General features: G+C 49.8%; 9 protein-coding genes across 15 annotated transcripts in view; 5 read left to right on the top strand and 4 right to left on the bottom strand.

Moving 5' to 3' along the window:
• LOC126563429 (transmembrane protein 258) overlaps positions 1–12,651 on the top strand; it is a 497,437-nt gene that overhangs the window by 280,252 nt on the left and 204,534 nt on the right. The gene's annotated exons all lie outside the window — the stretch shown is intronic.
• LOC126562245 (protein henna) overlaps positions 1–12,651 on the top strand; it is a 754,155-nt gene that overhangs the window by 568,439 nt on the left and 173,065 nt on the right. The gene's annotated exons all lie outside the window — the stretch shown is intronic.
• LOC126562753 (chymotrypsinogen B-like) lies at positions 679–1,613 on the top strand. The gene is made up of 2 exons (XM_050219331.1): positions 679–1,123; positions 1,186–1,613. Exons 1-2 carry the CDS (start codon positions 679–681, stop codon positions 1,599–1,601), a joined length of 861 nt encoding a protein of 286 aa, XP_050075288.1. The 3' UTR covers positions 1,602–1,613.
• Positions 1,837–2,742, top strand: LOC126562799 (chymotrypsin-like). The gene is made up of 2 exons (XM_050219382.1): positions 1,837–2,099; positions 2,172–2,742. The coding sequence occupies exons 1-2, from the start codon at positions 1,837–1,839 to the stop codon at positions 2,740–2,742; spliced, it is 834 nt and encodes a 277-aa protein (XP_050075339.1).
• LOC126562761 (collagenase-like) lies at positions 2,835–3,770 on the bottom strand. Its single transcript, XM_050219343.1, has 2 exons — positions 3,505–3,770; positions 2,835–3,445 (listed from the first exon to the last, which is right to left on the bottom strand). Exons 1-2 carry the CDS (start codon positions 3,768–3,770, stop codon positions 2,857–2,859), a joined length of 855 nt encoding a protein of 284 aa, XP_050075300.1. The 3' UTR covers positions 2,835–2,856.
• LOC126562824 (collagenase-like) lies at positions 4,072–4,956 on the bottom strand. The gene is made up of 2 exons (XM_050219411.1): positions 4,731–4,956; positions 4,072–4,660 (listed from the first exon to the last, which is right to left on the bottom strand). The coding sequence occupies exons 1-2, from the start codon at positions 4,943–4,945 to the stop codon at positions 4,072–4,074; spliced, it is 804 nt and encodes a 267-aa protein (XP_050075368.1). The 5' UTR covers positions 4,946–4,956.
• LOC126560967 (collagenase-like) lies at positions 6,785–8,111 on the top strand. The gene is made up of 3 exons (XM_050216917.1): positions 6,785–7,041; positions 7,124–7,281; positions 7,411–8,111. Exons 1-3 carry the CDS (start codon positions 6,785–6,787, stop codon positions 8,109–8,111), a joined length of 1,116 nt encoding a protein of 371 aa, XP_050072874.1.
• Positions 8,249–9,180, bottom strand: LOC126563361 (brachyurin-like). The gene has a single exon (XM_050219997.1). It carries the CDS (start codon positions 9,160–9,162, stop codon positions 8,251–8,253), a length of 912 nt encoding a protein of 303 aa, XP_050075954.1. The 5' UTR covers positions 9,163–9,180; the 3' UTR covers positions 8,249–8,250.
• On the bottom strand, positions 11,174–12,094 carry LOC126562682 (brachyurin-like). The gene has a single exon (XM_050219245.1). It carries the CDS (start codon positions 12,092–12,094, stop codon positions 11,174–11,176), a length of 921 nt encoding a protein of 306 aa, XP_050075202.1.

Raw genomic sequence — 12,651 nt, 5'->3', positions numbered from 1 at the left:
CTTCTCCGCCCACCGTTAGATCCGTAACACTGATCGTAACAGTATGAGCAAACCTTGCTGATATCAACTTCAGTCCTGAGACAAGACGAGACGGGACAAGTCATTGAAGACTGCTTTGGAAGCTTCAACAGTAGTGAAGCTTAGTAATGCTTTTTTTCGGGGGTAACCATGCAAGTTATTTATAGAGGCCCCCCCATCGTGCCGAACATAAACAAACACCTGGCTAGACCGCACATCTTGCGTGTGCTATTAGACCGCAAAATTTATCACTCATACCTCAAACGTCGGATTAAATGGTTCGAAAAACACCTGCCCCTTTTCTTAATACAAACAACCAAGACAAATCATTCGCAAGCCCTCCCATTTCTACGCCACTGACCGCCCTATTAAACGGAGTGATTGTTGCGATAGTGCAAACGTGTCCCTTAACTCGCGCACCCTCTTTTTCTGTCCAATCACCACTGATAAGCGTCCCGAGCTGGGAAAGAATGAGCTTTCGGTGCTAAGTTTGCGCCAAATCTCATAGCCACCGCGTCGCCCCCCTGCGAATCATTTTCCACCACAACCCAACCCGTTAATGAGTTCTTTGTCGTCGCGGTCAGAGGCAATTGGATCTAGAAAACCCACAAACACCCGTACGGTACAATTCATTGTACGTCTACTGCTAGTACGAACAGGATGGTAAAGTACTGCGCATTAGTGTTGCTGGTGATCGCCGCTTTGGTGGCGCTCGTGTCGGCTGAGATTCGCTCGGCGCAGGATGTTGACTGGAGCAAGGTGCGTCGTTTCTACGATCCCAACGTACCGGAACGTCGCATCAACAATGGACAGATTGCCACACCGAGCGATGTCCCGTGGGCAGTTGGTTTGCTTGTGTCGCTTACCTCCGGCACGAACTTCTGCGGAGGTGCATTGATTTCTCCGACCCACATCTTGACTGCGGCATCCTGCGTGAACGGGCAAGCAGCATCGTCGATTACGGCAATGTTGGGTGCGAGCACGATTGCTACCACTTCGGACTTTATACCGATTTCGCATGTGCGTGTGCATCCGGATTATAGCGCGTTCCTGGAGCGGGACGATATCGCGATCCTTACGTTGGCCCGTCAGCCACGCTGGAATGGTGAGTTACGAGGTGAATCTAAACACGTGCGAGTGTTACTAATGGCCGAGTATCTCTTGTAGATCAAATCCAAATCATCAACCTACCCCGCCGCATGTACATTGGCCACTCGTTCAACAACTACGTGTCAACGATTTCGGGCTGGGGTGAAACGGGAACTAACACGGGTGAACCACTGCCGATGCCGAACCTGCGCTTCATCCGCAGCCCAGTCATCACCAATCTGAGCTGCGAACTGTCCTTCCTGCTGACCAACATCCGCAGCACGCACATCTGCACCTCGACCGATGGCGGTGCGCCGTGCATTGGAGATCAGGGTGCACCGGTGACGGTGACCGAAAACGGTGAAACCTTCCTGATCGGTATTCACGTGTTTACGGCTTCGCGTTGCGAACGTGGCCGTCCGGCCGTGCACGTTCGTCTCACGGAGTACATGAACTGGCTCGAGCTGAACACTGACGCGCTGATCCGTCCGTAAGTTTGGAGGGTCTGATGAAACACGTATCCGGCAAGTGGGGGTCCTTGGCAGTGACAATAAAGTTCACACAAAGATTGTACTATCGTCATCAAACTGTAGCCTTAGGGTGGTCATCTTATCTCTTACGTCCGAAGGTGTGAAGATTCGCGGATAAAGGGAATTTCCCGAACATAAATACGTCGTTAGCTGTTGGTAATGTCCGTTGTAGTGTCCGGGACGCGCGTAGACTAGCATCATGGCAGGTTCATCGTTGTGGAATCAGTTCGGATACATTCTAGCTGTAGCTGGCTTGTGCTGCTGCTGCTTGATCACTCCGACCTTTGCCAATCCACTGCAGGACGTACCCGATAGACGCATCAACAATGGCGTGGAAGCTGGTCCCACCGATATTCCGTTCGCGGCTGGCGTTCTCGTGACGCGTCCCTCCCAAACCTACTTTTGCGGTGGTACACTGATCTCTCTGCGCCACATCCTGACCTCTGCCAACTGTGTGGATGGGTAAGCGAATATCTGGAGCATTAAATCGTCATGTCTAAACCGACATTTATATGGGGTTTCATTTTTTTCTAGCTACCGTACCATCACCGTTATGCTCGGTGCGTACGACATGACCATGGTGCAGGACTTTATTACCGTCTCGTCCGTATTGGTTCATCCGAACTTTAGCTCATTCTTCTACACGAACGATCTAGCGATCTTGACCCTTTCCCGCCCAGCACAGCTCAGCGAGCGTGTTCAGATCGCTCAGCTTCCCAGTCGTCTGTACATTGGACATTCGTTTAACAACTACGAAACTACGGTAGCGGGATGGGGTCGAACCGGATCCAACACGGGGGAGGTTGTTCCGGTGCGACGTCTCCTATACTTCCGTGCACGGGTTATCACCAATACGAGCTGCCTGATTAGTTTCCCGCTGTATCTTAGCTCCACGAACATCTGTACTTCGACCGGGGAGGGTGCGGCGTGTGTTGGCGATGAAGGAGGCCCCGTGACGGTGACAGAAAATGGACAGACCATTCTGATCGGCGTACATTCGTACGGCTTTTCGATGGGTTGTGAGCGAAGCTGGCCATCGGTACACACGCGCATCACCGAGTATCTCACGTGGATCGAAAACAATTCGGACGCAGTTGTCGTGTGAATAAAGATCGATCATAATACGCCATTCCTAAGCACTTTCCATGCTTTGCTTCTGGTTTATATCACAATAAGTTCCAAAAAAAAAAGTGCTGTTCTACCCAACACCTCCTGTATCTTAGAAGTTATCTCGAATGATCACATCCGAATTCGCACCGATCCAGTCCAGGTAGGCCGAAAGACGCGTGTACACGGCGGCACGACCAGCATCACAGCCCAACACTGAGTTGAACGAGAACACACCAACCTGCGTAGTGATACCGTCCGCATCCATGATCGTGAGCGGTGCTCCATTGTCGCCAGAGCACGGCGAGCTCAGCGAACCATCCGTACACATGTGCGCGTCGACAATCGTATTCGTCGGTAGATTAATCCGACAGGCCAGATTGGTTATGATCTCAGCCCGGCCAAAGCGCAGCTCGGCCGAATTGCTGATGCCCGAACCGAACCGTCCCCAGCCGAACACGGTGCCCTGCTGTCCGGCAAACGATGCCTGTACCTGTCGCCGATTTGGCAAACGGATTGGTCGGATGCGATCGCTGAAGGCAACGCTACGCGGTAGCTGTCCGAGGGCAACGTCGAAGTTCTCGCCTCCCTCCACAAAGCTCGAGTGAAGAATGAATCGTTCGATTAGCAGACGCTCCCGGCCCGGTTCCGACTGATCATCGATGCGAAGTCCTCCAATATACGCAAATGCTGAAGTGGCACTGTAGGAAATGAATTGTAGTTGGCTCCCGTACAACAAGAAACCTGCTTAAGCACGAACCTTTGGACACAGCTTGCTGCAGTCAGGACGTAGTTGGCCGATATCAGAGAACCCGCACACCGTCCCGTGAAGATGGATGTCGAATGCGTTATCAAGCCAACGGAGTACGGGAACTGTCCAACCGAGGCCAGATCGCCCCCTACTACACGTCCTTTTGGTGCATCTTCGATCAAAACTGCCGATGGTGCAACGGCAGGACTGCTGAGCACACCCGCCAAGCAGACGCTGGTTGCTAGTAGCAACAATGAAACAGAGACCTTCAGCATCGTTTCAAAAAGTCCGACCGCACAAGCAACACGCTCACTTCTGACTGTCAGTGGTGTCCTCTGGTGAGTTCTTTATACAATCCTTCTGATAACTTTCCAGAAAAAAAATCCAGAAATTTGCGATAAGCTGATCGACTTAAAAGGTAAGAAAAAGAAAACCTCGAAAAGAAGCCCCTGGTGCCCTCTAACACCAGGTTCCAGATTAATCCTAAACGCATTTCGCGCATCGATAAGATTACAACGTGTTTATTTGCTGTTGAGGTTATGCTTTTTTATCAAAAACCCACATCACCCGATACGCTTAGAAGTCTTCGCGGATCTCCACATCCGAGTTGGCACCAATCCAGGTCAGATAGGAGGACATGCGCGTGTGGACGGCAGCACGACCCGACTCGCAGCCCAGAATCGAGATGAACGAGAACACACCGATCTGCGTGGTGATACCGTCGGCATCGACGATGGTCAGCGGGGCACCGACATCACCCTGGCACGGCGAAGTGTTTGCACCTTCGGTACACACGTGCTCATCGAGGATCGTGTTGGTTGGCAGGCTGATACGGCAGGCAAGGGTCGAAATGACCTGCGAGCGTCCGAAGCGAAGAACTTCCGAGTTGGCAGTACCCTCACCGAAACGGCCCCAGCCAGTAACGGTGGCCTGCTGTCCGACAAAGGTCGCCGCAACCTGGCGCAGATTTGGCAGACGAACTGGGCGGACACGGTCACTGAACGGTACCGGAAGTGGCAGACGCACCAGAGCAACGTCGAACACATCAGGCTGTTCGTCGTACTGCGGGTGGATGGTGAAGTCCGTCACGGTGATGCGCACTGCGCCAGCTTCGTTAGCATCGTTGATGCGCAGACCACCAAGCACGGCAACGGCACTTTGAATTCTGAAAGCAAGCACCTCATTGATTATTGAAGCGTTCCTGGGCCGGAATTGTACTGTCCCATAAAACATACCCGGACACACAACGAGCGGCAGTAAGGATGAAGTTAGCCGACACCAACGAACCAGCACACTGTCCCGTCAGCAGAATGTTAATACGGGTAATCAAACCGACCGTGTACGGGAACTGACCGAGCGTGGCAATATCACCACCCACAACTCGCTTGTCACGGGGCGCATAAGCCGCCACAGCGACCAGCAGCAGGGCGAACACGAACAGGGATTTCATCTTGAGGACTCCGACGCAAACTAAGCGTGTACCGTACTGAGCGGTCGCTTTTTAACGTCGCTATGACTTGACGACCTCCATTTTCCGCTTATCGGAATGTTAAGGACGGTCATCTAGTGGTCGGTAATATTTCGGACTCTCTTTGCTGATAAAAAAAAACGCACGCCATACACGTATCGGGTCCGTGTGCGTAGTTGTATCGATAGCGGTACGGATTAAGGTCCAGACGATTGATGTTGGAATTCGCACATCTAAGCAACCCAGATGTTTGGGCTGGCAAATCCTAGCATACGAAACCTCACACCACGGCCTACTAAGATGGTACGATCAGATGAAGAAAAGAGCGATGGAGCGCCACCAATTATCATGTCTGGTTCGGTTCGGGATGATAGCGATGGTTGTGAGGCGTGCCGCAGGGTTTTCCCCGGACAACATCCCAACCGATACCAAACCGTATCTAATGCTCACGCGAGCTGCACACACCTGGAAGCTCGACAAAGATATCGAAATAAAAATTATCTTTCCGCTACCAGGTTCGTCTGTAGGTTCTTTATCAACGGAGGAATGATAGCAAAACCGATCGAACGATTAGACGTCACCCGGCCCAGTAGCTGGACCAGCTGCCTGTAAAAGCGAACCGATAAGTGTTCAGGTGCAATGCGCGTTTGGTGATAACATGTTAACATGGCCCATGCGAACCTGGGACCAATAGTAAGGGTTCCCTGCCAATTGGATCATCATAAATCTGGAAGCTAATCTATTGTCGATTACGGACAGTAAAGGTAAACAAAAATGCTTTAGTTTTGATTGGATAACAATATGAGTGCGAAAATTGATTGCATATTGATTGGATCTGATTGATCGTCGAAATGAGTTTTATGCAATAATGGGTAGTGCGAGTGTGTGTGTGTGTGTGTGTGTGTGTGTGTGTGTGTGTGGAGCCGCTAAAATCACGGATGGATTCAACTCATATTGAACGCTCTGTGGTAGGTTGGATATGTCATGAGAATTGACACCGGACAATCGAAAATCTGAGTCTTTATAGAGCTTTCATTGGACAGTTCTTAGTTCGATAAGTGCCGGTTCTCACACGGCAGGACCGGAATTTAAATCCCATGCGGACCGTTCCTCCGTAGTGAGGATTGACTATCCATCAATGCGGTATCAATCAGTCGAGTGAGCGTGACCTAATAGGACGTTAAGGCAATAAGAAGAAAGAGATGCCAATCACCTCTCTTCTTCTTGGCTTAACGACCCTTCTAGGCCACGCCGGCCTTCGAATGCCTTATTAGACTTGCCGCCGACACCACTTAATTGGATTGTCAGTCCTCACTACTTTGTGACCGTCCGGATGGAATTTAAACCCCGGTCCTGGCATCTGAAGACCGGCGCCGCTGTCACCTATACCAACGGGCCGCCCCTTATTCTGTCACCTGAAGATCACGAATAGATCTTCATCAAACTTATACTCAAAAAACGTTAGGACACGTTTAATCTAATGTTTACGTTTAGTACACTTTAGTACACTTTTCGTCAATTTGAGTTCAAAACTATTACAAAAATTTAGTGCCTTCCAATCAGTTTTAAACTCCATTTTATACAATTTTAGAACATATTTTAGTACAAAGCCAACCGTGCCAGCGTTCTGTTCAACCCTAGTAACGCATCGCTAAAAAACATCGCCAATCGCATTAACGCCGCAATCATTATCAGGACGTTCGTTTAATTACTCACCTTAACTAACCAACGGAAATACGGTATAAAACGCGTTAATCTAATCCGGTTTACAGTTAGTCATAGCTCAGATCGTGTAGGGTGTAGTACAGCAAGCGTCACAGGATGGCCCATTCGGCGACGCTAATTTTGTCCATCATTTTCACGTGCACATTATGTTCGGTCGCAAATCCACTGGCCGGGCGACACATCCCGCTTCCGGTACACAAAACGCCACGCATCCGTGGAGGTGTCCCCGCAGGTCCTGATGAAATTCCGTACGCGGCTGGATTGATGATCCAAACACCGATCGGTAATCGGTGGTGCGGTGGTAGCTTAGTATCCGTCAACTATGTTCTGACCGCGGCCAACTGTTTCACCAAGTGAGTATTCATCAAGACTCGTTTTTCTGAGGTGTGTTGAGTGCATGATCGTTTGAACGTGTGCGTTTAATCGTTTCTAAAGCCCCGGTGCAACAACGGTTCTGCTCGGCGCTTCCAACATGACCAACGTTGAGGACATCGTTATTGCAAGCGACGTCATCGTTCACCAAGCGTTTGTACCGAGCCAAAACCTGAACGATATAGCCTTGGTACGATTGTCCAGGCCAGCAAACATTACCAGTAAGTATGGCGGGGGAACTCCAACAACACGTGCCGATAGCCGGTTATCACACATCCGCCCTCGAAAAAAAAAAACGAACCTTCACCGATAACCACAAGTAACAACGCTTGTCCTTTGTGTTCCGCCAGATTACATCAGATTAGCGCGATTGCCCAACTGGAGACAGGCTGATTCGCTGTTCGTTAACCAGCTAGCTACCGTCAGCGGTTGGGGTGCACTCGGGCAGAACTCGCCCGAAATTCTCCCCCTCAACAATCTGCACCGCATCAACGGTTCGGTCATCACTAATACCGCCTGCAGTCTGCAGTATCTGGGAGGCATAGCTGAGTCACATGTTTGTGTGTCCACCAGCAATGGATCACCCTGTTTGGGTGATCAAGGTGGCCCACTAACGGTAGACGATGCCGACGGTGGTCAAACCTTGATCGGTGTGTTCTCTTTCCTATCGGTGCTGGGTTGTGATGTTGACCGGCCTGCTGTGTACACAAGACTTACGCCCTTCCTTGCCTGGATCGAGGCGAATTCGGACGTTACCATTCGGAATGATTTTGAGTTCTTCCCAACGGCTCCGGGTCAAACGACAACTACTGCTGTCACAACCACCAGTCAACCAATCACGACCACAACACAGTTTAGTTCAGAAAGTCCTACCTCTACCGTTAGTACTACGGAAGCTGCTGCAACTACTACTACTTTTACTACGGATTTCACGACGGAATCGACCACTGTTCCGGCAACTACTACCACGGATCAGCCTCCCATCACTACGACCCAAGCTATTCTTCCTCCACACAGAACGCACCAGCCAAACATTAGGGTTTACCATTAGAGCCTTCAGATATAGATCTACCTCATTGACAGCTGTTTAAAATCTGGTCTCACTTTACCAGCAAAATAAAGTATTAGTACACATTGATTGCAAACATTATATTTACAACACCGGGTAGAGTACGCTAATGCCTTACATTCTAAGCTCCGAACACGTAGTCCGAGTTCTGCTCGATAAAGTCCCGATAGAAGGACACTCGAACCCACACGGATGGAATGCCCGAGGCGCAGCCCTGTGCCGACACGAACGATGCAATACCAATCTCGAGACTGTTTCCACCATCCTGCACCGTCAGTGGGCCACCCGAGTCACCGTTGCACACCGAACGTCCACCGGTAGCATCCAGACACACGTTCTGATCCGACACCAGAATAATGTTCCAGGCACTGATGCAAGCGGCATTCGTCATGACCGGGTTGTTGGTGAACATCAGCACATCCGACGCACCGGGCAGAGCGTCCGAGGTACGCCCAAAGCCAGACGCCGTACCAATCAAACCGGCAAACGTGCGGCTATCGGAGCGAGCCGGAAGTGCGATCGGTTGGACGCGATCGTTAAACACAGCCGGAGTGTTTAAACGCACCGTAGCAATGTCGTTACGGATGAGTGCCGCATTGTAGTTCGGATGGACGGACACACCGGACTGCACGAATCCAATACGCTGCTGGGTTGGTTCGTTCGTGATACGATTGTGCGCACCAAGAATCGCCGTACCGTCCGTAGCAAGGGCACCATTTCCATCGACCACACAGTGAGCGGCAGTCAGGATGTAGTTGTTGGTGATCACGGTACCACCGCACAGACCACCACCAGCGGCAAAGTTGCTCAGCAGTGCAATCTGGTACGGGAACTGACCGGGGACGGCTTCCTCACCATTAACGATGCGCTGCGAGGGACGGGCGTAGCGTAGAAACTGTAGCTCCGCCGGCAGTCGTTGCCAGTAGTGATCGAACTCCTCGATCGGTTTCACCTTCGACCAATCGATCTCGATCCATTCGCCACTAGCGACGACGGCCAATGCCAACAGGGCGACCACACTGAACGTTTTCATCTTGCTTACGCTGGTTCTGCCGACGATCTACACGGTACGGAACCGCTCCGGAGGTACTTTATACAATCGCCCCGTGCGGGAAACATTGTGCGTAAAGGTTGTACACGGGATATAACTCGCGCCAAGATAAGACGCTGCAGGCGTTCGGGCTTATTTTGGGGAAATTCCAATAGAAGAGACGCACGAAAGGACTATTTAATTTGAAAATAAACACGGGAATGATTTATTTCTTATCGCGAAATTTCCCAATCTCAGATATGGCAATGCCAGTGGCTGGTGGGTGTTGTGTGTTTGTTGTCAGTAAGGTTTAGGCTCTTATCAATTTGATTCGATAAAAGAGCTTCAAAGCTTCGATGGACAATAGATGGATGATTGGAGGGAAACAATCAAGGGGTGTGGTGATGACTAGTTAAAATTTCTCCCAAGCTACGCACGTTCTTGTTGGGCTTACTAATATGATCAGATCTCGAAATAATTAAGTCATCTTGTTTTTTTTTTAACAATTCGCTATACCGTCCAAACATACTACATGTCCTTTCAAAGTTATTTACCAGGATATCAGTTGTGCGATCCTCTTCAAACAAGATTCTTCAGAACTTCAAAAAGCTTCCGATTTACTTCACTTGATCCTGCCGATATTGAAGCCTCTTTTCACACGTCAGGAACGGGTACCGAAGAATCTCATCTAGACCGTCTCCTCGTAAGCGGTACTGAGTATCCAGCTACGCTTAAAACGAAGTCAAACAAAGCCTGAGGTGACAGTTAGTTACTCAACACGTAAATATTCTTATTGAACATCAGACATCTTGCCATCACACATCACAATGAAGCTGTCAATGTTTTCCTTCCAAGGAATTGCTTTAGTTTCGGAATTGCTGAAGTCATTCAATAGACATTCCCTTCTTTTACGGACAATTAATGTATGCATTAACATTCAAAGGGCTTTAAACGGCAGGATCGGGGTTCAAATCCCATCCGGGCCGTCCCTCCGTAGTGAGGACTGACTAACCAACTACGTGGTATCGACAGTCTAGTAACAGGTTGGCTGATAAGTCCCCGGTCTGACACATAGATGGCGCGGCTAGTATTAAATGCATATTATTTTTATATAGCGCCAACCTTCAAATGATTCGTGTCAAAATTTGACGTCTGTATGTCAATTAGTTTGTGAGACAGAGCGTCTTTTGTCAAGCAACTTTTGGTTGCTTGACGAACGAAAAAAGAACGAAGAAGAAAAAAGTGTTGTTCCACCAAGACAACGCACCGTGCCACAAGTCATTGAGAACGATGGCAAAAATTCATGAATTGGGCTTCGAATTGCTTCCCCACCCACCGTATTCTCCAGATCTGGCCCCCAGCGACTTTTACTTGTTCTCAGACCTCAAAAGGATGCTCGCAGGGAAAAAATTTGGCTGCAATGAAGAGGTGGTCGCCGAAACTGAGGCCTATTTTGAGGCAAAACCGAAGGAGTACTACCAAAATGGTATCAAAAAATTGGAAGGTCGTTATAATCGTTGTATCGCTCTTGAAGGGAACTATGTTGAATAATAAAAACGAATTTTGACAAAAAATGTGTTTTTCTTTGTTAGACTGGGGACTTATCAGCCAACCTGTTAAAATGTTGTGCAATCTTTAAGGCTTCATAATATTAAACTAATATCCATAGAACCCCTATGGATGTTAGGATCGATTGAGTCCTTTTAATTTCTTTTTTTTTTTCTTCTTGGCATAACGATTTTTGCTTGGTCATGCCGACCATCTGATGGGTTACGAGTCTTATTGATAACACCTAGTTGGATCAACAAGTAGCAGTTATACCTCGACTACCGAACAGCCCAACCCCACTAAGTATCCCAAAAATAGCCTATTAATACCAAAAATAGCCTTACCAATATTATTCGTATAAATCAACACATACAACGATCGTTTGCTTTTTGTGTAATTAAATTTATTATTATTACGCGCTATTAAATGCTTCACCTATCAAACAGTCTTCCTCACATTCGCCTTCTTAAGCGCGGAACACGTAGTCCGAGTTCTGCTCGATCCAGTCGCGGAAGAACGAGATGCGGACCCACACGGACGGTGCACCCGAAGCACAGCCCTGTGCCGACACGAACGAAGCAATGCCAACCTCCAGACTGCGACCGTTATCCTGCACAGCCAACGGACCGCCCGAGTCACCGTTGCACGGCGAACGGCCACCGGTAGCATCCAGGCACACGTTCTGATCCTGCACCACAGCCGTGCTCCAGAAGCTGTTGCACTGCGCGTTGGACAGGATTGGGTTGCGCGTGAACATCACCACCGGCGAGGTAGCGGTGCTAGCGTCCGACGTACGTCCGAATCCGGACGCCGTACCCTCCAGACCGGCGAAAGTACGGGCATCCGAACGGGCGGGCAGATCGATCGGTTGAACGCGTGCATTGAAGACGGCGGGCGTGCTCAGACGTACCGTGGCGATATCGTTGCGGATCGTCGACGGATTGTACTGTGGGTGCACGGACACACCGGCCTGCGTGAAGGTAATGCGCTGCTGCGTCGGCTCATTCTCGTTACGATTGTGCGCCCCAAGGATGGCGGTACCACCGATAGCGACCTGACCGTTACCACCGACCACACAGTGAGCGGCGGTTAGGATGTAGTTGTTCGTGATGACGGTACCACCGCACAGACCGGTACCGGTGCCGAAGTTGCTGAGCAGAGCGATCTGGTACGGGAACTGACCGGGCAGTGCCTCCAAACCGTTCACGATGCGCTGGGATGGGCGGACCTGACGCAGGTACTGGTACTCTGCCGGCAAACGCTGCCAGTAGTGGTCGAACTCTTGGATGTGTTTCACCTGCGACCAATCGATGTCGATCCATTCGGCACTGGCGAACGAGCACACGGCCAGCAGACCGGCAATTACAAACGCTCCGGCAATCTTCATCATTGCTTCCTATCCGCTGTCTCGAGACTACTGATACCGAAATCGTGGCCCGTGGCAAGCTTTTATTTACTGCCGCGAGTGTGCTGTGGTTGGAATGGATCGGTTAATCGCAAGATATGGCACCCGGAGTGGCAGTTTGGTAAAAGCGAGTTGTGATAAGTGTGCCTTCACCACACAAAAACTCCGCCTGGATTTTCCAGGGGATTATCGACGAGCGATAGCTATTAGTAAATCAAGGTAGTGTGAATTATTGCTGGTTTGAGTTATCTTTGTGGGAGAAGGATTTTCCAATCTCCAGACCTGGCTAAACAGTGACCAAGCAGCTTCTGCCACTATGGATGCACCTCGACAGCAACTCTTCAGGTGTTTAGTGACGAACCCAGCAATGGAATCTTTCCAAATGGGGCGCCAATGTAGGCCTCCAGGATCGCTAAAAGAGTTGCCGATTGGCAGTGATATTTAACAGGAGCTCAGAAAGAAAATACTTCACATGCGCCTGAAGCTATGCATTATGCCACTTTCTAAAGAAGACTTCAATCTCTAGGATGTGGTGTACT

This window comes from Anopheles maculipalpis, chromosome 3RL (assembly GCF_943734695.1).
Source record: "Anopheles maculipalpis chromosome 3RL, idAnoMacuDA_375_x, whole genome shotgun sequence".
NCBI lineage: Eukaryota > Metazoa > Arthropoda > Insecta > Diptera > Culicidae > Anopheles > Anopheles maculipalpis.
This window is presented reverse-complemented; position numbering and strand designations above follow the sequence as displayed.